This window comes from Harpegnathos saltator, unplaced genomic scaffold (genome assembly GCF_003227715.2).
Source record: "Harpegnathos saltator strain DR-91 unplaced genomic scaffold, Hsal_v8.6 scaffold160, whole genome shotgun sequence".
NCBI classification, from domain to species: domain Eukaryota; kingdom Metazoa; phylum Arthropoda; class Insecta; order Hymenoptera; family Formicidae; genus Harpegnathos; species Harpegnathos saltator.
Window position 1 is genome coordinate 838,728 of NW_020229940.1, and position 27,846 is coordinate 866,573.

At 30.9% G+C, this 27,846-nt stretch overlaps 1 protein-coding gene across 9 annotated transcripts in view; it reads right to left on the minus strand.

Annotated features, from left to right (window-relative positions):
• The window catches only part of LOC105185781 (UPF0518 protein GH13096), a 33,007-nt gene extending 5,836 nt beyond the window's left edge, over positions 1-27,171 (minus strand). The window contains exons 1-11 of one of the 9 annotated variants that reach the window (XR_003112585.1): positions 26,882-27,033; positions 26,500-26,688; positions 22,638-22,849; positions 20,993-21,244; positions 20,700-20,850; positions 20,328-20,573; positions 19,261-19,308; positions 12,178-12,345; positions 10,809-12,086; positions 1,825-2,017; positions 201-431 (exon numbers count right to left, since the gene is read on the minus strand). Coding sequence is in view for 6 of the 9 variants with exons in the window: in XM_011145543.3 (XP_011143845.1) it covers positions 1,865-2,017; positions 10,809-12,086; positions 12,178-12,345; positions 19,261-19,308; positions 20,328-20,573; positions 20,700-20,850; positions 20,993-21,244; positions 22,638-22,849; positions 26,500-26,649 (2,658 nt within the window). In the remaining 3 variants the exon portion in view is untranslated. Of the gene's footprint in view, positions 1-128; positions 432-1,824; positions 2,018-10,808; positions 12,087-12,177; positions 12,346-19,260; positions 19,309-20,327; positions 20,574-20,699; positions 20,851-20,992; positions 21,245-22,637; positions 22,850-26,499; positions 26,689-26,881; positions 27,034-27,073 lie in introns of those variants that run through there. The other 8 variants (XR_003112586.1, XM_011145544.3, XR_002162865.2 and 5 more) reach the window with 8 other exon arrangements.
• Between the last annotated feature and the right edge of the window lie 675 nt (positions 27,172-27,846).

Sequence of the window (27,846 nt, forward strand, 5' to 3'; positions counted from 1 at the left end):
ATTTAAAAAACGTAAGTTGACTTTCAAATGACCTTGAAAATATAGGTCAAGGTCAATGTAAAGGTCATCATAAGGTAGATCACTTAAATCCTTACAACTTTTATTCATATCATTTTCCTTGAAACTTCAGTACTGAAGAGTTATTTGGGGTGGGACATTAAAATGGGACACCCTGTACATCTTTCAATGCTTCGTCGTACATGCTGAATGTTGTCCTACGACTTCCCTGAACGTGGCCTCCCAGCACGTCGAAAATCACTCATAGATCTCTATACTTCAAACCGCCGGAATAAGTTAAGTATCGCTTATTTAGGTGGTTTTTCTCTGACCCTAAAATGACGAGTGTAAGCTCTCTGCATTAGCACAAATTGATCGTTGATTTGGTAGATAAAATTCGATTATTTTCACACGTTGCACAGTCGTGAATTTCTCTGTAATTAATTTCCAAGAATTACACTTTAATAAACTGAAAGAAAAATTTTGAAATTAATTAACTGTAAAAACTTATTCGAATTTTAAAGTCTAGTGACTTTTGAGCCATTCTGTATTATTTATTTATTATTTTGTTGATTTATGTTTCACACATATTGCATATATGATGATTGTGAAAGAAATGTGGAATATCAAGTGACTCCTTACTCCAAGCGCAAATAATTATAGCAATATTTGCTGTCTATCGGCTACTTGCCGTAGGAATATTTTAGGCTTGATGCATCTCAACAAAATTTGCTTGTAATTTTTTCGTTTGTTCTACGAATTTTTTCATACCTCTTTAATGGCATATTTTTCAAACGTCCTACTTTCGATTTATGAAAAAAGAAAAAAATCTATTTTTTGAGCTCTTCACACATTATATTCCCTTCCTTTCTTTAAATTTACACTAACATCATATCTTTTTCCCCTTTTTCATCAGAATATATCATATACAGTGAAATTCATAATTCGTTAAATTTTCAACCTTACAACCTTAACTTAAGATTGCACAATATAATGCTTACATGAATAATGCACCTGAAAAATGATAAACAAATTAAAAAAAACAAACTTGGAGCTTCCTATTCGTTTTCTTAATGAATACTAGGTACTGATTCGTTCCTTTTCTATGAGCAGTCGAATTCGAGAAGATACGTTTTGTTTCAATATTAAATAACTCGATAGAAAAAATCACACAAGTATTAGCAAATATATAGATTAAGGCGAAAATTAATTTTTTTAAAAGCTATAAACTATCAGGCCTTTAACTAAATTCTGCGGGTAATATTGAAGTGGAGTTAAAACTTAATAAAAGAATATTTTGTGATCACGTTTGTTTTGTTTGTCAAAGGTTATTTATCATGATATAAAATAAATTATGGCAAGTTATTTCGTATTAACATGAATATATTTTTAGTTCGATTCAAAATGACTAAATAAATAACATATTCGTTGTTACATATCACTTTGATTAAAAAAAAATCCGCAAAAGCAAAACGACTGATTGAAGAAGCGTATGGTAGTGATGCAGTATCTTCAGATAATATGAGAAATGATTTTAACGTTTTGGAAGTGGTAATTTCGATCTTGAAAACAAAGAACAAATGAGAAGAGAGTATATTATGAGCTGTCAACGGTCAAAATCTGGTAACAGTAATAGACGAACACTGTCAATAATGATAATTGTCAATAATTAATCAAATTAAAGGAAAATTAGGAAAAAAACATCGGCCAGTAGCGTCAAAACGATCTAACGTCATTTCGTAGCGCGATAACGCTAAACCACCATACGCACCATACGCTGCTCAAACCACCGCAACATTATATCAAACCTAAGTTGGGAAGTACTACCTCATCGTGCCTATTTTCCAGACGCTGTGCCTTCAGACTATCACTTGTTTTGTTCCATGCAACACGGCTTTAAAGGACGGCGCTTCCGAAATGCCGATGAAGTGAGTGATGGAGCTGATAACTTCTTTTGAGCCATCATTCTACCGTCGTGGAATCCAACTCTTGCCTGAGAAATGGCAGAAGATCGTAGAAGCTGGCGGCAATTATTTGCATTAAAAAAAGAATAACTATTTCATTTTAATAAATATTTTTAAATATATAAATCGCAGAATTTAGTTCAAGGCCTAACACATTTATGTACGATTTTTTATTCGCGGTATAGAAATATACAAAATTTATAAATAATTTTTAATAAATTTTTAATAAATAAATTTTAAGATTTAATGGATTTCTATTTGTATCAACATAACTTCGTAAACAATCAGTACAATTATTGTCTAAAAATTTGAAAACGATTTGAAAATTAATGTTTCAAGCTGTCGAATGAATTTGAAACCATCTTATTCCGATCAATTTTACGGAAATTATATTCACTTAAAATTTGTCTATCTTCTTAAAGCAGATAAGATAATGCTTTAATTTCAACTGCTACTATACATATGTCCCATTTAATAATAGTGCACCTCGATTATCATTGCAGAAAATACTCGGATGGAAAAAAACAAAAGTTGTATGGTTTCGAAGGGAACATAAGATGGTGCCATTAGTGTGATCTTGAATAGTTGCTTGAAAGTCAGGTGAAGGTCACCTTCAATTTCTTAAATGGAACCATCTACTTTTCACGACATATTCTTCTAGCTTACATCGAGAGCTTTCCAAAAACCTATAATAAAGTACCTTTTTGTGAAATATTTTTTAACTTATAAGATCGGGGCACGATCCGATCGGTCAAGGTAAGATCGGTAAACGACCCAGCCAATCAAGGCAAGATCGGTAAACGACCCAGCCAGTCAAGCCAAGATCTGGGCTTGCATTTAATTACTTCAGGTGTTCGAAAACCTGGTCATTTACTTGTACGCATAACTCCAGTCTATGTCGAAAATCGACCCTAACTTTTTAAAGGACATCTGCATTATTATTTCTGCATGCTTTTCTGACATGGTCTTTCATATTTTCTACAGCCGTAGGTTGTTCCGAAAAAGCTTTGTTTTTAATGTATACACAGAAATAAAAATCTAAAACCGTCAAGTCGGGTGATCTTGGAGGCCATTCTTGAATTCGGCTGCCCATACCAATCCACCTATTCGGGAATCTTTCATTTAAGTATTCTATAACGGCTATGAGCCGATGCTCCGTCTTGTTAAAACCACATTCGGTTGAATGCGTCATTATTGACATGTCTCAACAGGTTGGGCAGGTCATTTTGAATAAATCTTAAATAGTTGCTTATTGACTTTTCCTTCAAAGAAGTATTGACTCACAATTACATCTCCCAGAATGTCTACCCAGACGTTAATAGACCACTGCCATTGGAACTCTCGGCTTCTTTGCCAATGTGGATTCACATTTGAATAATAATGACAGTTATGTAAATTAACGCCCCCTTTGTTGCAGATCGCGGCTTCATCAGAAAAGAGGATATCAGCTATGAATCGGGGGTTCGCTCCGATTTGATCTTGAGCTCAGTTACAAAAACGTATATGGTGTTAGAAGACCCTCTCTTCTAATTGTTGAGTTAGGTGGATGTCGTATGGATTGGACTTGTTGACCCTGAGCACACGATTGGTTGTTAATTTGGGTATACCTATTGCTTCTCAACTTGTCTCGTAGCATCTCTGATCGCATCTTCGCGCGGTATACTTTGGATAATGCAAATGCCGGCGGTACTGTAACTTTCAAGTGTCATAACTCGGAAAAAACTTAATAAAAAATGACTTCATTATAGTGTTTTGGAAAGCACTTGAGATAAGCTACAAGAATTTCCAATAAAAAATAGAGAGTTCCACCTATGGTCAAACTGATATGACTACTAAATACAGCTTTTTAAACCCTACAACTTTTATGTCAAACATTTTTTCGTATCTTTCATATTTTTCGAAATATCTTAGCGTTCCCGGACTTTTTGAAGACCCTGTATATTTATTTTGTGCAACAGATTTATTCTACTGCAAAAAAATTGTATTCTAAAAAAACCATTCATCAAGACTTGAACCTGGAACATCCATGCTATAAGTCACACAAGAATGTTGCCGCTATGTTGTATGTTCTTCGATCTTACGTCCTGCTCAACTGATTCATAAGGCACTCGGGATTTTTTAACTTGGATTTACTTAAAAAAGCTTGAGAAGCTGATTTCTCATCATTTTACTCAATATTAAGTAACATGAAGACCTATCGCTAGAACGAATTTTGAATTGAAATCATTTGATATCATATCGTAGAGTTTTCTTATTATATAATCTGATATCGAGTTAAATAGCAAAGCAAATGCACAATATAAATTTTGTACCATGAATACGTTAATTGTGATTGGTCTTTATCTTTGGGATGCATATTATATAGGTTGTCCCATTTTAATATTCTATCCCAAATAACTTTTTTATTTTTGATTGTAAAAAACAATGTTTCCGACAAAAGTTGTATGGCTTTGAGGAGGGCATAAGATGATGCCATTAGTTTGACACTGAATAGTTGCTTGAAGGTCATGTGAAGGTCATCTTCAATTTCTTAAATGGAACTACCTACATTTCATTACATATTCTTCTAGCCTACATCGAGAGCTTTCCAAAACCCTATAATTAAGTACCTTTTTGTGAAATATTTTTTAACTTATAAGATCGGGGCACGATCCGATCGGTCAAGGTAAGATCGAAAGCACGTGTCATTTTCAGCCTAAAATTCAAAAAATCAATTTCTTGGATTTTTGAACTTTCAGTCCAATTTTGACTATGACAACCACGTTTCGACCCGAAGTATATCTCATTACCCAAGTATACCCATTACTAAAATATACCCCATACGCACGTTAAAGAGCGTCGATATTTTCTTGGTGAATATAATATTTTGAGCATTGTTACGACATTTTTTAGTAGTTCTGTAATTGGTATGGCTGATTATAATTATCCGCTAAACGAAATAGTCGACATGATTCGTATTTTGGGTGAGGCTGGAAATAATTACAGTGCAGCGGAAAGGCTGTATGCTGAAAGATATCCTAACAGACATCATCCGTGTAGAAAGACAATAAGAAAACTCACCAAGAGGGCACAGCAGGGCAGTTTAAAAAGGATACGACAAAAATTTAGGTGAAGTGAGGCAGATTCATTGGTTGTCTTGAGTGCCGCTGTACTGAATCCCCAAATTTCCACCAGACATATCGAGAGATAACATGCCATATCGAAATCGACAGCAAATTGTATACTTAAAATAAATAGATTCCACCTCTACCATATCCATCTAACCCAGAAATTAGAACAGAGGGATTTCGAGCGGCGCTTGCAATTTTGTAACTGGGCCTTAAATCAAATTCGAAGAAACCCACATTTTATCGCAGAGATACTCTTTTCTAATGAAGTCACGTTCGGTAACAGAGGGGACGTTAATAGACATAATTATTCTCATCAAAATCCTCATTGGCAAAGGAGCCAAGAATTTCAAATGGTCAATGGTCTATTAACGTTTAAGCAGGTATTCTTGGAAATTACATCATAGGCCCATACTTTTTTGAACAGATCTAAACGTGCAATACTATTTAGCATTTCTTCAGAATGATCTGCCCAGATTGCTTCAGAATGATCTACCCTTTTGCGACATGTTAATAATAACTTGCTCAACCGAATGTGGTTTCAGCAGGATGGAGCACCAGCTCACAGGTCCCGAAATGTTACAAATTAATTAAAAAATAGATTTAATAATAGATGGATTGGAATAAGTAGTCGGACTCATGAATGGCCACCAAGATCACCTGACTTAACCCCTCTCGATTTTTACTTTTGGGGATACGTAAAAGAAAAAGTTTATGCGGAAGAGCCTACAACAGCGGAAAACATGAAGGAACGTACTCGAGAGACATGTACGAACATAAACGCAAATGTCTTTCAAAAAGTGAGAGATGATTTTCGCAGTAGGTTGGACATTTGTCCAAGTAAATGGCGGTCTTTTCGAACACCTACAATAACTGTACATGCCCCGATCTTGCCTTAACCGGCCGGATCGTGCTTTCAATCTTGCCTTATAACTTAAAAAGTACTTAATGAAAAGGTACTTAATTATAGGGTTTTGGAAAACTCTCGATATAAGCTAGAAGAATATGTAAATGGAAGTTAGTAATGAAAGGTAGTTCCATTTAAGAAATTAAAGATGACCTTCATGTGACCTTCAAGAAACTATTCAATGTCAAACTAATAGCATCATCTTATGCCCTCCTCAAAACCATACAACTTTTGTCTGAAACATTGTCTTTTACAATCAAAAATAAAAAAGTTATTTAGGGTGGGGCATTAAAATGGGACACCCTGTATATAGGGTATCTATAAAGTCCGATCTCACCCTTGGATCTCGGAAACGGCATTAAATGGAAAAATGTTTCAAACAAAAGTTGTAAGATATTGAGGGGGACACATGATAAAAATATGGACTTGACCTTGAGTGACTTTATCAAGGCCAGGTCAATGTAATCGATGTTTTCTTAAATGGAACCTCCTATTTTTTATTACATATTCTTGTAGCCCTTGTCAAGACGTTTTCAAAACACTACCTATTTTTGTTTTTTGCGCAAGCCATTTCAAAGATATGAACACACACACATGCACACACAAGAGGCGTAAGTAAATTCGACCGTGCAACTTCCATGTAGTACACCTTGGGTAATGCGAATGCCGGCGATATGTCAACTTTGAAGCTTCATATCTTGGGAATGGCTTGCGCAAAAAACAAAAATAGGTAGTATTTTGAAAACGTCTTGACAAGGGCTACAAGAATATGTAATAAAAAATAGGAGGTTCCATTTAAGAAAACATCGATTACATTGACCTGGCCTTGATAAAGTCACTCAAGGTCAAGTCTGTATTTTTATCATGTTTTCCCCTCAATATCCTACAACTTTTGTCTGAAACATTTTTCCATATTTAAAGCCGTTTCCGAAATCCAAGGGTGGGGTCGGACTTTATAGATACCCTGTATAAGCAACTTTGAGAAAATTTCCTATTGCTCGCTTGAACAATGCAACTTTTTCTTTATACATGTTTTTGTATCATCAAACACAGTAGAAATATTTCAAATGGACAAGATATACGAAACACCCTGTATACGTATATGTATGCGCGCGCGCACACACATACGCGCGCGCGCACACGCACACATACGTGCGTACGCACACATATACACACTTTTATTTATTTATTTACCTTTACTTACATACCTTCATTTATTTATATATTAAATATATACTTCACACATATATACGTGCATACGTGCGCACACACATACACACACATATACACACGCACGCACGGATACACACGTTTGGGATAAACATGTTCCTTTTTCAAATGAAAAATGTTAATAACCGAAATTACGCATTATTGAAAAAAATGTTTCAAGAAAGAATTATTAGAGATATTAGGATTTTGAATGGAACATATTAGGATGCTATTTATTTAACTTTTGATTGTTTCGTCTGTCATGAAGATTAACTTTGATTTTTTTTAAGAACTATGTGATTTTCTTTTTAATATAAATCAATCCTTATTCACTTATTTATTCATTTTTTTTCCTCCTTTATTTTTCATATAAAATTACCAGAGTAAAATAATTGGGAAGTAAATAATCTTCGATTATTTATATTCATATGTTCTATTTTATTCGGATACCTTTCAGTCAAAATGTGAAATATCTTATGAAGTATTCATTTTTCAAATAGTTAGGTTTTATACTTTCTTACACGTAAGATGGTGAAAGAAATCAATCGGTGATGCTAATCTTTGCATATCGGTATACCAATAAGATTGTAAAATATAATGAACTTACATTTAAAGTTCCTTTATGTCAATTTTATAACAATCAATATAATTCGTCATTGCCAAAAAGTATATACTTTAAGAGATATTTCACATTTTGTAGTGACAGATATTAAATCAAATGTAAAAAATATAACTTGTAAAATATGCACTTTCAATGATCCTATTCCAGCTTTTATACCAGAATTGTACATATTTTTGTATCATCAGTCAGGATAAAACATAATATATTTTGAAATGTATTCACTTTTCGACTCTTTTGCTTCAATACTTTTATACGTAGGATCAATAAAACTTAATTTATATTAAAAAACAATCATGTAGCTCCTTCAAAAAATCAAATTATGACTATAGAAACTGATTCATGTTACAAAAATCATATTGTTATATTAATAAAAATAAAGATGTTTTACATAACTTTAGTTAGCTTGCTAACTGAAAGTTAATAAACAGTATTATCATATATTCCTCTTGAAACTTAAAAACTAAAATTTTTTTCTGGAATATTTTTTTCAATAACAGTTTTGGAGTCCCCAGCGTGTTTTATTTAAAATCAGATACCTTGTGTGCGCGACACGCAACACACATGTAGGGTGTTTCGTAGCATGTGGAATCCATCTTAGCGGTGGACACGGGACATGAAAACAATGAAAAAAAGTTTGTATTTCAATGTTCCATAAATTGAACTAATGTAACTAATTCTACTAAACTGTTTGTATGTACAGAGTGTCCCATTTTAAATCTCCCAGGCAAATATCTTGAAAAATATGGAAGATACGAAAAAATATTTCAAACAAAAGTTGCATGGTTTTAAGGGGAACATAAAACAACTATATCAGTTTGAATACAGATAACGCTATTTTCGAGATATTCACTGATCGTTACTTTTCTTAAATGGAAATCCCAATATTTTATTATATCATCTTTTCCTACCAATTAATTTGAACAATTTTCGTCTGAAACATTTTTTTGTATTACCTAATATTTTTTTAGATATTTAAGGAAAACTTAGTAATTTTTTCAATATTTAACTTATGATATCTCGCTAATTATTTCTCGGAAGAAAAAGTGATACTAGACTTTCTTGCTTTATTTAATCTCAAAAATATATTGTTATAATAGCATCCTGATTTTTGTTAATCTGATGATTTTGAAATTTCCAAAAGTCGATAAGTTAACAAAAGTTAGGGCACTATTGTAACAACATATTCTTAAGATTAAATAGAGTAAAAGTCTAGTATTATTTTTTCTTCCGACAAATAGTTAGCGAGATATCATAAGTTAAATATTGAAAAAGTTACCAAGTTTTCCTTAAACATCTAAAAAAATATTAAGTAAATAAAAAAAATGTTTCAGACAAAAATTATTCAAATTAATTGGTAGAAAAAGATGGTGTAATAAGAAATTGGGGTTTCTATTTAAGAAAAGTAATCAGTGAATATCTCGAAAATGGCGCCATCTGTAAACAAATTAATATAGTTCCCTCTTGAAACCATACGTCTTTTGTCTGAAACATTTTTCCGTATTTTCCATATTTGCCGAGATATTTACCTGGTGGATTTTAAATGGGACACCTTATATATTACTCGGAATCTCCTTGATGTCGTTAAACTTGTTAAGTATTCTGTAAATCATAATCTATTTTTTTTTAAATATATAATTTACTTTTTGTGTCAGAAATTAAAGCAGATATACAAATCAGTAAATTGCGGGCATACATTTTATGGTTTTATTTCTAGAGTTAGCTGAAAATTATTGTTTATCTAACATCTATTGCTAATGCTGAAATACTTTGCCAACAGATAAGATAAGGTTGTCAACAAATTTAACAAGTCTGAAACAAATTTTGAAAGATTAAGAAACTTTATGCCACAATGGCAAGTTTGCATTCAGGTCAAAGACTGAATATTTTGAACACACTCTATATAGGGTGTCCCATTTTAATATCCCACCCCAAATAACTCTTCAGTATTGAAGGTTCAAAGAAAATGATCTGAATAAAAGTTGTAGGGATTTAAGTGAGTTACCTTATGATGACCTTGACTTTGCCCTTGACCTCTATTTTCAAGGTCATTTGAAGGTCAATTTGCGTTTTTTAAATGGGAACCCTTATTTTTTATTACACTGTTTTTTTCTACTAGATAATTTGAACAACTTTTATCTAAAACATTTTTTTATTTGTCTAATATTTTTTTAGACATTTGAGGAAAACTTGATAACCTTTTCAATATTTAACTTACGATATCTCGCTAACTATTTGTCGGAAGAAAAAGTGGTACTAGATTTTCTTGCTTTATTTAGTCTCAAGAATATATTGTTACAATAGCGCCTTGACTTTTGTTAACTTACTGATTTTTGGAAATTTCAAAATCATCAAATTAACAAAAATCAGGGCGCTATTATAACAATATATTCTTGAGAATAAATAAAACAAGAAAGTCTAGTATCACTTTTTCTTCCGACAAATAGTAAGCGAGATATCGTAAGTTAAATATTGAAAAAGTTATCAAGTTCTCCACAGATATCTAAAAAAATATTAGACAAATAAAAAAAGTTTTAGACAAAAGTTGTTCAAATTAACTAGCAGAAAGAAACTGTAATAAAAAATAAGGATTCCTATTTAAAAAACGTAAGTTGACTTTCAAATGACCTTGAAAATAGAAGTCAAGGTCAAAGTCAAGGTCACCATAAGGTAGCTCATTTAAATCCCTACAATTTTTATTTGGATCATTTTCCTTGAAACCTCAATACTGAAGAGTTATTTGGGGTGGGACATTAAAATGGGACACCCTGTATAGGTAAGCAGCTCTACATTATTGAAATATTAAAATGTTTGTAACTTAGAAACAAAATTAAATAGGATACATATTTAAATAAACTTTTCATTATTTTCATGCTTACACTATCCACTGCTAAAATAAATGTTATATGTGTGGGACATTCTTTTTTTTGCTTGCACGTGTGTGAATGCGTGCGTGTGTAATTCAATGTTTGAAAATAGAACTTGATCTTCCAATAAATATATACCTGAAACAAGGATCTGATGCTAGGCTGGAATATAAGAGAATGGTTCAACAGAAAAGACTGTAATAATGGTTGCGAGTATATTGCTAGTCTGCTGATAAGACCCGTGAGATGTAAATTAACATACAAATTATTGCTTGTCATGCATTCGAGCTTCCGTAAAATCACATCTAAAAATATGCCAACATTTGGTTGCCCATTAAAAACATCCTGTCGATACGTAACATCCTTGTTTGATTTATTATTTGGTAATATTTCTGTTGTCGAAGTTGTTTCTACGGCATCATAAAAAACACCAATATTAGGTTCCGTTTTGCTTGATATATTTATTTGTTCGTGTTTATTCATACGATCTTCATTTGGTTCATTGTCTGGCGTTGACTCCGCTGATCCTTTTAACGCAAAACTCTCATAACCACTACTTTCACCTAACGACATAAGCGAATTCATAGTTGTAGTCGATTCATCTATACAGATATCTGATTTTTTATTTAAACAAATTTCCTTTGTATATTCTGTCATCCCAATATCTTCGTTGAACAACTCAGTGGTACCAGCATCTAATTGTGCTCGCTCATCCAGAGATAATATAATATTCGCGTTTATTTCATTTTTAATATTATGTTTGTTGCTATTAAAATCTTTGTCTTCTGACAATAAAGATTGAATATTATGTAATATATTATCCATTTGTAAACTGTTTTCATTCTCACACAAACTTATTGCATTTCTCATTGTTTCCAGTAGTAACGTTTTTGATTCTGCTGTTTTCTTTTGTGACTGATCATGTGTAGTATTTTCATCTATCAATGGAATTACGCTGTTAGCATTATTATTTTGTGGTAAGTTACCGTCGTATTGGCAAGACCAATTGGAACATGCAATTCGGCAAGTTTTTATTTTTTGTCTCGCATCACAAAGGTATGCGTGATAATTTCCGTATAAACTATCCGATAATTTAGTACCGTAATTTATCGATGCTGGTAATGATTTTACTGAATCGGATACGGGATTTCCATATTTGTCATATGTACATGATATAGTGACAGGTAAAGAACTTGTATATGAGTCCGAAGATATAAACATGGAACAACAACGTGGTGTCAAAGATAAAAACTTTTCTGCTGCTCGTCCAAAGGGATCAACATCTCTCAATCGACTACGTTGGGAGAGCATTACATGTGAACATGGATTTAATGCACCCAAGCATAATTCCAGCATAACGTCTTCACAGTTTAAATTAACCAGAGTCTCAAACAATGCCAGAGTTACTATACATAACTAAATTAGAGAAATGGAATATTAAAAACAAGTTTATTCTCTAAATATATTCTCTCAAAAACAATTATAAGAAAGACACTTTGTAATTTACCCTTGATCGAGAAGAAATCCTCTGTATTAGACTGTCCAGTATTCTATTGTCATCATAATTATCTTCAAGTAGGAATCTAATAAGTGACCCTAATAAGCCAGGATCAGTAACAGATCGAAGAAACAAATCGAAATAAGCTGTTGCTGCAACCAATTCTTCCACAGTAGTCTGCAAATATTTCCAAATAATTAAAAACAAAATTACAAATATGTAAAATCGAATCCCATTGACAAATTAATTTTTAGTATCTAATAAGAAATATATTTATTACTATTTAGCAGTTTATATACAAATTTCTTTAATGCTACATAAAATAAAATTTCACTTAATCATTAATTCAATTAAAATTACATTGATATCATATAAAATTACATACTTATTTTCAACATAAACATGCAAGACAATAAAGAAAAACAATAAATAGTTAACAGAAATATACGTTAAATCTTATACAAGGTGACATAAGCAAACTATACAAATATTCATACACATACGTATATATTAGGTGTACAAATAATAATCCAAATTTTTCAGCTAAATTTTAGATTTATTTTAAAAGAAAGTAAAACAAATTTCTTAATCAAAATATTCGTCGTTATTTTCTATAATTTTAATCTGCTATCTTTCAAGCAGTTGATGAATTCAGTATCTCGGAAAAATGCTGTGATTTGGATACGATAAAGTCGTTAAGTTATTTTCAGATCTTATCTGATTAGAAATATATATCGGACAAGGCATCGTGCATCAACTGGAACATGTGGTAATTAGATGGAACCATATCTGATGAATACTCCGGGTGCTGCAAGACATCCTAGCTAATAAAAGAACTGCATGAGATGTAAATCATAGATTTGTCTGAATTTTTGTACGTAGGTTAAAAATAGAGAAATATTTGATCCGTGTTTTGTCATTTGCTCACATACTCGCTACTTTTGCAGTTATTCAATAATAAAATTTAGGCAGATAGACATAGCGGGTGAAGTAGAATATTCAAAGAAATATTTGTCAAGAGCCGCGATCATCTCTAGATCATGTCCTAGACCCCTGACTAGTAAGCTAATGAGTATAATCTGAGTCCGATTATAGCTGAAAAATGCTGCGGTTTTTTTCTTTTTTTCTCTTTTTCTTTATATTACTTTAAATTTAATATTAATACCAATATACAGGGTGTCCCATTTTAATGTCCCACCCCAAATAACTCTTCAGTATTGAAGTTTCAAGGAAAATAATCTGAATAAAAGTTGTAGGGATTTACATAAGCTACCTTATGATGACCTTGATTTTGAACTCGACTTCTATTTTCAAGGCCATTTGATAGTTAACTTGCGTTTCTTAAATGGGAACCCTTATTTTTTATTACAATGTTTTTTTTCTATTAGATAATTTGAGCAACTTTTGTCTAAAACATTTTTTTATTTGTCTAATATTTTTTGAGACATTTGAGGAAAACTTGATATCTTTTTCAATATTTAACTTACGATATCTCGTTAACTATTTGTCGGAAGAAAAAGTGGTACTAGACTTTCTTGCTTTATTTAGTCTCAGAATATATTATTACAAGAATAGAATATATTGTTACAATAGCGCCTTGACTTTTGTTAACTTACTGAGTTTTTGAAATTTCAAAATCATCAAATTAACAAAAATCAGGACGCTATTGTAACAATATATTCTTGAGACTAAATAAAACAAGAGAATCTAGTACCACTTTTTCTTCCAAGAAATAATTAGCGAGATATCGTAAGTTAAATATTGAAAAAGTTACCAAGTTTTCCTCAAATATCTAAAAAAATATTAGACAAATAAAAAAATGTTTTAGACAAAGTTGTCCAAATTAACTAGTAGAAGAAAACAGTGTAATAAAAAATAGAGGTTCCCATTTAAAAAACGTAAGTTGATCTTCAAATGACCTTGAAAACAGAGGTCATGGTCAAAATCAAGGTCATCATATGGTAGCTCACTTAAATCCCTACAACTTTTATTCAGATCATTTTCCTTGAAACTTCAATACTGAAGAGTTATTTGAGGTGGGACATTAAAATGGGACACCCTCTATAGGGTGAGTATTTTTAACAGGCAAATATTTCGAAAATATGCAATTTTACAAAAAAACCTTCTAAATAAAAGTTGTATGATATTGGAGGGGACATATAATAATACCTTGATTTGACCTTGGGATATCCATTTAAGGTCAGAGGATAGTCAACCTAATTTTCTCTAATGGAACCTCCTATTTTTCATATCTTCATCCTTATAGTTGACTTCAAGACCTTTTCAAAATGCTATGATAAAGTATTTTTTTATTGAGTACTTTCCGAGTTATGAGACTCAAAAGTTAACAGGTGAAGGTTAAGTCAATCCACTATTTTAAAACGATTAGGTTTGAGACAAAGAAAAAATGGCCCGAACGAAGTTAGCCCCCATTTTTAAGATAACTCAAATTTGGCAGTTGTACTTAATTGTGCTAGGTTTGTGCTACATTGTGCCAGAATTACAAAACTGAAGTATGAAAAATGCGTCCAAAAATTAAAAAAAGCAATTTTTGAACTTGCCCCCCACTTTGCGATTTTTGAAATTTTAACAGTTGTACTAGGTTGTGTTAAATTGTGATGCTAAAACAATAATTCTTAAAAATAATAACAACAGAAGTTATAATAAAAAAATGACTTCAGAGAAAAATACGGAAAAAGAACCTTCAATTTCCATGATACCTATGATCCGAGAAATAGTAAATTATAAATTTGAGTTGTGCTGGCTTAGCATAACTCAGCACAACCGTCGGTTTTGCCAGCACAAGCATAAAAAAGGCATTTTATTCTTGAGAGCATAGGGCCGCTCTCAAGAGTAAAGTGCCCTTTGTATGCTTGTGCTGGCAAAACCGACGGTTGTGCTGAGTTGTACTAAGCCAGCACAACTCAAATTTATAATTTAGTGCTTCTCGGATCATACGTATCATGGAAATTGAAGGTTTTTTAGCAATTTTTCCGAAATAATTTTTTTATTATAACTTTTATTATTTTTAATAATTATTGTTTTAGTACAATGCTAGCACAACTTAGCACAACCTAGCATAACTGTTAAAATTTCAAAAATCGCAAAGTGGGAGGCTAGTTAAAAAAATTGCTTTTTAATTGTTTTTAATTTTTGGACGCATTTTTCATATTTCAGTTTTGTAATTCTGGTACAATGTAGTACAAACCTAACACAATTCAGCACAACTGCCAAATTTGGGTTATCTTAAAAGTGGGGGGCTAACTTCATTCAGGCGAAAGAATGATGACTTTGGTTGACTTCGACATACTGCTGTACTCAAGCTCAGGTCGAGGTCACCTTGAATTTTTTAAATACACTTTTATTCTAATTCTACTTTTAGCGCTACCCAGCAACAACGGCGTGGACATAGTAATTTTCTGTTCCTTTTGGGGTGCTTGATTTCCATGAGTCCCCTTGCCTCTCACTATTCGGGGTGCTTGATTTCTGTGAGTCCCCTTGTCTCTCACGATTTACGTGAATTTATAACATTTGTTCAAATGTATCACCATTCACTTCAATACATATTTGGAACTTATCACGCAATAATAATCCTTTGAAGGACTTCTTTGGGAATAGTTGCCAGAGCGATTTTTCATATCGATCGGACTTATTGGCTCCGTAGCAAAAACAATCCGTTTAATGAACCCCCATAGAAAAAAATCACATAGTGTTAAAGCAAGGGAATTTGGAGGCCATTGGATATATCCGTTAAATCCTATCCAATGTTCAGGATATCTTTGGTGTAAATAGTCTCGCACAATGTTAGTTCTATGCAGAGACGCACCATCGTGTTGAAACCACATGAGTCCTTTAGTTTCTAAATTAATATCCTCTAAAAAGGAAGACCTTTACTCTTCAAGTAGATTATTTTGCAAGAATTGTAAATACATTTCTCGATTAAGATTACCTTCAAAAAAATAGAGTCCAATAATTTGGCCATACAATATGCCACACCAAACATTTACTTTCCACTGATGCTGATGATCTGCATTATGAACCCAAAATGGATTTACATCTGAATAATAATGGCAATTACGATTTAAATCACCGGTATTCTAAAAACTAGATTCATCGGTAAATAAAACCTTGTCAAAAAAAGTCGGATCTTCCTGTAATTTTCTCAAACCCCAATGACGAAATTCAACGCGTTTTCGTTTTTGATTTTCAATAAGTGTCTGACATCGTTGAATATGATAAGCGTGAAAATGATTCGCTTTTCAAATTTGTTGAACAGATTTTTGACAAATATTAAGTTCTCGACTGATTGTACGTTGACTAATTTGAGGATTTATGGCTGTCATCCCTAAAACAGCTATAGTCAAATTATTATCATCAATTAAATATTTTCTTTTACATTTGCAATGTAAGTTATCTTCCCTATTTATAAGACTGATTACACTGGTCTGCATGATTTTGCGTTTTGAATTTCAATTGTCATTTCCTACGTAATTTTGTCCGCTGAATACGAATCCGGCCTTAGCATTTCTCTATCACGTCAGGCTTTCGAGATAATTAGGTTAAAATAGCCAAAAAATGCTGTTTTTCACAATATTCAACCGATTACACAGGATTACACAGGATTACAAAGGATGAGTGAAAAAATAGAACATGAAAACAGTCACGTAGAGGAAAACATTTCCAGTTTCGAGAACATAGTATTATGCTCACTTGTGCTCGCATACGATCAGAAAATAAATACACATTTATAAAAAGACTCAACGTTTAATAAGTTTACAACGTGATAAAAATAATTGTAATCTCATAGTCTCGAATTTGCTACACGTCCGTCCAGCTCAGAGATTCGTGTGCGATTCACTCATCAACTGTTGTTTCACAGCATGGACTTGCCACAGAGAACACACTATTTTGTCTCGATGCCTCGATCGCATCAAGATCATAGGACATGATATATCTAGATTGCGTGTTTAAGAAATAGGAATAAGTTTATGTAAAAAAGGATGTACTCTGGTTTGTGTTTGTGCATTCTCTCTCGCACACATGACAGAAAACATATAGATACAAAATTGAGGGCATCTTTTTCTAAATGAGCTCTATCTCTACTCCTGAAATTTGAAAAAACACGCAGTCTAGACATATTATGTCTATGGCCGGTATTCATAGTCAGATCTTATATTTAAGACCATCTTAAGTTCATCTTCAGATACACAGTAGCCAATGAAATAATTTGTACAACATCTGAAGATGAACTTGAGACGGTCTTAAATATAAGATCCGACTATAAATACCGGCCTATGATCAATGACAACATTGATGATTCTCGAAACAATCCTTATCCTCGAAAGCGCGAGCGCAACAACAGAACAGATGAACGATAAGTAAAAGAGTGAGCATACAAACGTCCTAATAAAACGCTTTAATCTCTTAATAAGAATATGCAGAGAGCGATAAATAACGTAACTGCGACAGAATTATAATTTTATATACATAAAGTATGTTTTACAATTTACAAACAATTTCTTTTTCCTACAATTTCTTTTAAAATATGCGAACAATTTTATTAATTCGGAAATGATATAGTTGTCTAATATATTAATAATTCATTTGATTGTATATTTTTAAAAAAGAAAAAATGTTATGAAAAGCAGAAATAGAATATATGACGTCCACCATTATATATTATATAACCCTTTTTCTTCTTTTTGATAAAAAAATTAACGTCAGTATTTTTAGTTTAGATATCTAGTTGATAAATAGATAAATTTGAAAATTCTCATTTGATGTTAAAAATTTAGAGAGGATGGTTCAAATTACTATTTAGTATCAATTGAAAATAATATTTTTGAAAATTCATCTATTTATTCAACTTATATTTATACCAAGTTTTAAGTACTCAACTTATATTTATACCAAGTTTTAAAATCAGAATTTTCGCGTTTGCACACGTTGCTCCCTAGGTAGATAAAATATCCTAATCCTAATAAATTCTAATAAATATCTTAAGAAGGAAATGTACAATCCTTAAGATATTGCTACTTTATATTTGTTGGTGAATATATGTGTATCAGAATCTTTAGCAGATATAGAAATTATTGAAATAGACATGCTTGAAGCACATATACTACTACATATATATGTTATATATGAAACATAAGAAGCTTTCACTAGACTTAAATTATACCATGGAAAATTATATCATGCTACAGTTGTGCAAAATTTTGCATATAATACTGCTTATGATAGCTATTATCAATTTATATAAAAATAATAACCAAATAAAAAAAATAATGGTTAATAATAAATGAGAGAGAGAAAGAGAGAGAGAGAGAGAAAGAGAGGACAGAAAGAACATAAATTATAACTGCAATAAATAAAACAATAATGTGCATTTTAATATATGTTATAAACTACAAGCCACATAATCTTAAACCACATGCAGTCACATAATCTTAAGCCACAGCTTTTATATTTATCAATAGATATTCCTTATGATATCAGACAATAACATCATGTGACATGATACGATTAATGAATATGATTAATCATACGATACAATAACATTATATGACATGATATGATTAATGAACATATTTGTGATTTATAATTCATAACACAAAACTTTGCTACTATATTACATATAAATTAATATATCAGTAAGTATTAGTATTTCAGTAGATATAATTTGTATAAATTTTAATTATTTTATAATATATATTACACAAAACACAATTGCAATATTGTAATAAAAAAATTTTAATAATTAACTAAACATTAAAAATAGCATTTTATATTCCTTTGATGTAACAGAACATTTCTGAAGAAAAAAAAGAAAGATATAAAGTATTATGTGTTAAAAAACGTATTTTATAGAAAATTATAAGCATATGTTATTTCTTAAATGAATGATGAAAAATGCACATATAATTTCATTTGATATATAACCCAGATAACACTATACATCCCAGAACTATCCTAAAAATATTCAGAATGTCTTGTAGAATATCCCAAGATATTCTGAGTATGTTAAAGATGATGTGCTATCTAGATATGCATCAACTGAGATACCATATTATGGAGTGAATTTGTACTAACCCAGTGTTGTTGTGCATCTAGCTGTTCTAGGGTCAAGCCAAGAGAATCCTATGAGCATTACAGAAATATCACTAAACAGATACCAACAACCATATAAGCCACAACATCAATGAATTAATATCATTAAGCATGATAATGCTAGTATTCAATACCATCACTATAATCATTATATATGAATAAATTCATATATTTGATAACATATGCTATTAAAGCGCTATATTGTATACGCAAAATAAAGTGCATAAGATGCATTATATATGCAAAATTATAGAAATATCTAAGAGTAGTAAACAATTGCACTTGTATATAAAAATTAATTAAATATGAATTATACAATGGTTATAAAACTTAAGTCATGTTAACATTTTCCGAAAATAATATATATTTTAAATAGTTAACACTATATAACACATAGAAATGTATTTATTAGAATAAAGAAATATTTCAAATATTAAGATTTTTTATATTATTTAGATTTTTTTATTCAACATATATAAAAGAGAAATATTATAGTATTAAAACTTTAATGAACTTATATCTTTTATTGCATAAATACAACTTAAAATGTCTTCATAAAGCAATGATCTTTACTTAATTTATGATTTAATACTTCACAATTTCTCATATTTCTCACATTTACTTTATAAGGCAATATGCAAAACAATATTACAATATTACAATACCCAACATATATTTGTATGCTACGAAAGTAAATATTTTCTTTCACCACATGCAATCAAATATAATATGAATAATAGTATACATATTATATTTTAGTATAAATATTAGATGTTACTATGATATATATATACTTATATTATAATTAAATTGTATAATATATAGTTATATTATACAATTATATAGTTATACTATTATATAAATTTGATATATAAATATTAAGTCAATATGTTATATTATTCATCATAGATAAATCAATATTGTTACATAAATTTATAATTTAAGAAGCACATAAAATTAAAGTTCTACTGGAAATTATTAGTTTATAAAAAATTAATATTGAGGAATCTTTTTGTATAGCTGTGTTTCTTTATTAAATAAATACTTACTTGTAATAATGCAGGACCCATCACCGGTACCAAGAAACCTTGATATAAAAATTCAAGTAACTGCTTTTGTATCATCGGATGTGCCACTTGCGCGACTGCGTTGCAAAATTCCAAAGAATTCATAAGTTGCATAAGTGCAGGTAAATCATTTACATCATCTGGTGTCAATTGGTGCCAATCATCTGTTTCAATATCAAGTTTTCGTGGAAGTAAAGAATAAAGTCCGCTCAAGCCTGTAGCTAATACCTAAATGAATACAAATAAGATAATTTATATTTTTACTATATCACACCTTTACTATAAACACCTAGCATTTTTGTCAAATATATGTCAATTCAGAACGCAGAACAATGTAGTAATTATATTACTTACAGGACATATATTGGAATGATTGGCTATATATATTCCAACTTCGTCATTCTTTTTTGAGAGTGACATGCACAATAACATAGCGTCGCGCGCTTGTTGACCGACACCACCCTCTCGATGAACATGAGGTATCAGTAGATTGAATATGATGAATCTAAAAATAATTTAAATATAGTATATAACACTTAGTAACTTATCGATATTATATATACAATTATATATTTTATTTATACATTTATATAGAATTACATATTTATATAAAATTATTTGTTTTATTATAATAAATAACTTTTTACTTGTTTTTTCCAGTTGAAGTAGGATGAAAAAATAAATCAAGTAAAGCCATATTTTGCATTAAGGCTACACACAACTGATTCAATAATATTACTAATTTTTTTTCTACTTCTAATGGCATAATGTCATTCGCACATTCTTCTAATAAGCGTAAAAGTGGCCTTGTAACTGACTCGTGTGCGAGAAGAGTACCACTGTACGAAACTAGTAATTCGTAAAGCTTTATTTGCTCTAATCGTACAGCATTATTGAACCTGTAACAGAAATTATTCGTAGCTTTATAATGAAATTGCTTTTAGGATATATTGATAGAATTATTCATACGATTATTCTAAAAGTTTAATTTTCGGTCCAAGATCACGTCCTTGAGCATTGAGATTATTTATGTTCTTCAAGTTTTTTTCGTTAATTAATAAATAAATATTAATAAATATTATTATATATATTAATAAATAAAATAAAAATTAATAAATTTTTAATAGATAATGAACGATGGCTAAAGCTATTAAAGATTATTATACAGGATTATGACTTCAATTCATAAATAACATTTCAAAGCTGTTGAAATCGGTGTGATGCTCTATTTCGCATAATTATTAATATTCAGAGTTGGGAAAGTTACTTTGTAAAAATATCTAATTACAGTTATAGTTTTTTTCATTGAAAAAGTAACTAATTACAGTTACAAGTTGCTGACCTTTAAAAATAACATGTTACAGTTATAGTTATTTAGAAAGTAACGAGTCGTTACTTTTCAGTTACTCTTTTACAATCATTATGCTATTATTTTAAATTTCGTAATTGTGTAAATTCCTTCAATTTTATATAAAAGTGGTTTGTTTATTATATTCCTCATATTGTATATAATTTTTATAAATTAAATTCATTAATTTAAATAAATAATTTATATTTATTATTTAAGACTATTAATAACAACTGGGCAGAAAAATGTCTAGTTGTTCTCGTTTTTAAGTTTTTGCTATAACTCGAATATTTCTACATATGCAGGCAATGGCATTTTACAATCCTTCTCGAAAGATTGAGATGTTTTATCTATTACTTTAATTTTTTATATAACTGAAATCACGCAGCGCACTTCATGCTGAACGCAGATTATGTTAACAAATAAGAACTAGCGACGCGCAACGGAAATGTCCAATAGGCATACAATTTTTTTGAAAGAAATACAGACTGCGTTCGGAGAGGAGACTATCAGCGCTATTGCATTATTTTATCCTTGCTTTACATCTAATGAACGACAATGATAGATGACGCAATAGCGCGTTTTCCAAATGCTGCCAGAAACTATCCTTATTGGATATCAAGCATCGCAAATCACGTTATCGTATTAATCTGCCAGAAACTTAAGTTTGAAATATATAAAGTAACTATTAAATTAGTTACTAGTTATCAAACAAATTTAATTAAATTAAGTTACAGATGGAAGTTATAGATGGAAAAAATGGAACGAAGTTAAGTTACCAAAGAAAATAACTGTAACTATAACTGTAATTATAACTTCGTAACTATAACTATAATTACCAAAGAAAATAACTGTAACTATAATTTCATTACAAATAACGAGTTACTTCCCAACCTTGCTAATATTTATGATACAAATAAATATTGTAAAAATAAAAAATGTACCTTCCTGTATGCAAACTCCAATCATAAAGTTTAACAAGTAAATTTTCACTTAATAAATATTCCAAACATGGAGAATGCGTTGCGGTGCTACCTTGTCGATAGCGACTGTGCAAGCTCAAATCCCGTAGTTCTAGCATTAACAATGTCACCATTTGATCAATATGATTAACAACTCCAAGTACATCATCTTGACTAGGTATCCCTTTAGGAGGCTGGAAAACGTATAAATTTATAATTTCCTAAACATAATTTGTTTGTTCTATTAAATTATATATATAGTTTGTTTTATTTTACACAGAGTGTCCGGTAATTAACTGCCAACCCGAAGTGTGAAGGTAGATTGGGTTAAGCTGAAAAGAAAAGTAAAATACAATTTTGCAAGAATCGCAATAATTATCAAATTATTAATGACAGGAATCTGACAAATAAGCACGCGCCGAGATGGATGATTAGAGGAGCATCGCAGCCTCTCCGGCCATAGCGTGGCCCAGTCGATCCAGCAACTGTTGGCGGCGTGTAGCGAGTCGTAAGTGCAGCGAGATAAAACACGAATAGCGACGCGTTGTCCTTCCCCTGCTATGTATCGGCAATAGTTTCTGGATCGACTAGACCGCGCTATGGCCGGAGAGGCTGCGATGCTCCTCCAATCATCTATATCGGCGCACTCCCACTCCTTAAATTTCTGTCATTAATAACTCGATAATTATTGCGATTCTTGCAAAACTATATTTTATTTTTCTTTTCAGCTTAACTCAATCTACCTTCACACTTCAGGTTGGCAGCTAATTACCAGACACCCTATATAATTACAATCAACATTTAATGACAAGGAGTGTGACACTTTGTCACATGTATGGTTTAAAATAAGTGCGATATATATAGCTTACATTAACTTTATAAGGATGTGTCTAACGCAAGCCATAGCAACATTCATGTACCTCTAGAACACATATTAAATAGTAGGACCACTGCCATTTTACAAACAGCCACATAAATTTTCTATTATCAATGAAAAAAGATCAATGAAGAAAGACGAATCAGTGCGCGCGATGAGACGAATTTTGTCAATGCGATCGTATGATAAAATTGACCATACGATTGTTCCTTACTAGTAATTAATATTGAATGTCAGCGAAAAGCAGAGAAACCATGTAAGCAGTGCGTGGACAATTATTTATCAATTATTTGTCACAGTCATCCGATGCTAATCGCTGCTTAGAAACAATCGCGCGGTCAATTATATTCTATGCTATGCAATCACGTCGAAGAAGCTCACCCCATTGCAATGCATTGTTGATTCGTCAATCTTCTTTCATTAATAACTTAAATTTCATTAATAACTTAAAATTTTACATGGTTGTTTGCAAAATAATAATGATTCTATTCGCCAAAATAACGCCATATAGCGTTATAATTAATATGCATAATAAAATTGTTTAAATGTTGAATTTACATATAAGCATGGTGTCTGTATGTGTAATAAAAGTGTGTACACATACACACACACGCGCGCTATCACACACGCACACACACACGTGGAATCAGATCTCCGGATGCAAAATTCCATAGTCGTTCTCTTTTTGACAAAATTGAATTGAAAAAAAAGAAACGAGACTACCAATAATGAAAAGAAAATTATTATCGGATAATCAATGTCCTGCAAATGTCTTGCGGAAATTTTGAATATTATTAGTCGGAATCACTCAATAATTCAATCTATTATAGACCGATTTTAAGTCAGGAAAATGGTAAAAATTCACCTAAAAGTAGTCGACCACACATTCTTCCGAAAACTAATGAAAGATTTATTGCATGTCTTATCAGAAAAAGGTAAATATGCACATAAGGTCAATCTCCTCAAAAGTCCATGACCTTGACATATGTTGTTAAGAACATGTCCCTGAGTGTTATACAAAAAGTTTCAGCGGTCGCTCATTGTTCATTAAAAAGTTATTAACAAAAGAAGTTGAATAGAATATGATTTTGTGATTTTCGAACAACGTGTACATATTTTACTATTATAAAATAATCCGTGGTCGGATAATATATCTTGAATATACATTAAATCTCCAGTATACATTAAAAATGTTAAATAGTACAAGCGAGGGACGAGCTCCGCCCCCTCCCCAAGAAAATCCTAATCTAATCGAACTTACATCCTTATATATTGTTAGGTGTTGAAAAGATTAAAACCTTTAAAACCCATATTGAACAATATATGAAGATGTAATAAGTTAGGTTAAGTTAGGATTTTCTTGGAAAGGGGATGTGGGGGAGGGGCATAGCCCCTTCCTTGCTTATATATACTACGTTTCAATATAACCTACAAATTTTAGGTGTTAAATGTACACTGTCGAAAAATGTCGAAAAATTACGCTCGATTAATGAAGCTTCTTTTGTTAATAACTTTTTAATAAACAATAATCGCCGACTGAAATTTTTTAATTATTTAATTATTTTTAAATTAATTTTGTAAGTTACCCAGAACTATGTCTTTGATAATATATATGAAGTTGAAGATCATCGGCGAGGTATCCCTTAATATGCATAATTACCGAAATTTCTTTTGTTAACTTTTTTGTTAACTTTTTAATGAACAATGAGCATGGCTGCAACTTTTTGTATAACACTCAGGAACATGTCCTTAACAGCATATGTCAAGCTCATGAACTTTTGAGATTGACCTTATATGCATATTTACCCACACATCTTTCAAAAATAATATAATTTTATCAAGAGAATATATTATAAGACGTGCAAGTATAATTTTATATATTTTAATTGCACATAAAAAAAAGTAAATTTAAATGTGCCAAATGTTTTCATGTATCAATTTGAATCATTTGTTTTTCTAGCAATGTTAAACAAATTGCAATATATATTTCATACAATGTTCTAATACCATGTCTTCCTAATTGAACATACATACATATATACACACACATACACACACACACACACATACACACACATACACATATACATACACACACATACAGATATACACATACACACACGTATAAATACATATACACATACATGTATATGTACATATATATTATTAATAATAAATTATCTTCTTATATATTAATCTCATGATTTAATTATAATGATATTTATATTCACATATGAAAATATATTATCTTTATGAAAGATTTAGTAATAATTAACATATTAACTAATATAAAACATTACTGTTCTAATATTTAAATATGTAAATATTCTATTAAATGTTTCTTTTTTGTACTTCATTGTCACAATATTTGTCTATAACTGTAAATCGAAATACCAAAATAATCAAAAGATTATAATTTATGATTGAATATCATTTTATTCAAATAATATGCAGTGCAATATGTGCTAAGAGACAATTTATTCACAGTTTTCAATTATTATTATATGAAAAACTTGAAAAAACAGTGAATGTTTGTTTAAATATAAACTATACTTACATAGCAACCTAAAACTAAATTATTAATATCACAATCTATTCATATTCATATATAACCAATATAAAATTAATTTGATATTCTCAATAATGTTGCTATCATTATTATTAGTATTACACATTGTATAACATAACTCGTTACATGTTGTATATTATATTACACATAACAGAATTATTTATACATGTAAGACTAATAGTCACAACATTAGAAATTGTTAAATTGGCTTATGCTATTTATGTAAATATATTTATATACATATACATATATATGTATGTACATATGTATATAGATCATATGGTTATTAAAATATTTTTAACTTTCTATGTATATTTAACTTTTATTAAGATATTAATAAAATAAAGTAAAAATATTAAACTATCGAGAAAATTGATTTATGAGAAAAATGTTCTTACAAAAGAATATCGGATGATTTCATAAGTTTGTTGCCAGTGTTTGCAGAAACTATCATAACATGCGGATGGATCAGCATCTTTTGGAGGTGAATCTCTGGATCGCTGCTTGCTAAAACTCGTTCGCAGCGGACTGTTCCGCAACCAACTCATTTTCTTGCACTATGTACGTCCTTTATAACGAAGCAGTCACTATAAAAAATTATTATGTTCTAAATCTTGCTGTTTTACATTGTTTTGCACAAGAAATGATCTTTCTTATAAATCTGCTAGTATAATTTTGTCTATTTGTTATTAAAACCATCTAATTTAACCTATTGATAATTTGCCTAAAACGATAAAAATAATAAAATAATACAATTTGTAAATTTGTTAGACAACTCACTGAGCTTATGTACAGAATAACAAGTATCATGAACGTAAGATATGTTATCATTCACACAACAAACAGATAATTCCTTTTTATAGTCGCGTCATGATTATACATCACTATTTTCTACACTCTTAGCACCTTTTTATGTGCTAATATATTTTTTTATATATCAAATCGCATAAAAAGAAGAGTTTTAACACATACATATATGATTACATCATTCTTGAGACTCTATTCTTAAAGCGCTCTCTACAAAGGTAGATTCAAAACACATCGACGACTTCCAATCCTCAACACTATCGATTGAGGTCGGTTGCACATAGAACGCGGAATGTTTGCCGTATGACGAAAGTTAGCTAGGGAATATTGCGCTAGCATCTTGCTTGCCTGAAAATAGTATTTACGAAACATGCTGCCAGGGGCTCAATTTCTGACGGCGTGCGAGTAAAGCCAGCGACACACGGTGCTTATTTTCGTGCTAGATTGTTTGCTGGATGAAAATACTGCATTCTGATTGGTACATTTCCAAAGATGGATGGAAATGCACCAATCAGAACCAATATTTTCACCAGCAAGCAATCCAGCACAAAAACAAGCACCGTGTGCCGCTGGCTTTAGATGCGTATGCGAAAATGTACAGTTCACATTACATATAATATATAGTGAATTGGCCGCTTGCACTGGTGTACACTGAATGCGAGTAAGGCTTGTTCATAGTCCATTTTTTCATTTAAGAACATCTTAAATACATCTTTAAATACTTCTTGGCTAGTAGAATGCTTTATATAACATCCGTACGGATTGTTTGTTGACTAAGAAGTTTATGAAAATGTATTTGAAACAATTTTAAATATAAGAACGGACTATGAACAAACCTTAATCGCACTCAGTGTGCGCCAGGGCAAGCGACCGAATTCGCTATTAGGTTCATTCGCTCCTGTGCATATTAGACAGGACCATAGACATAGTATGGGCAA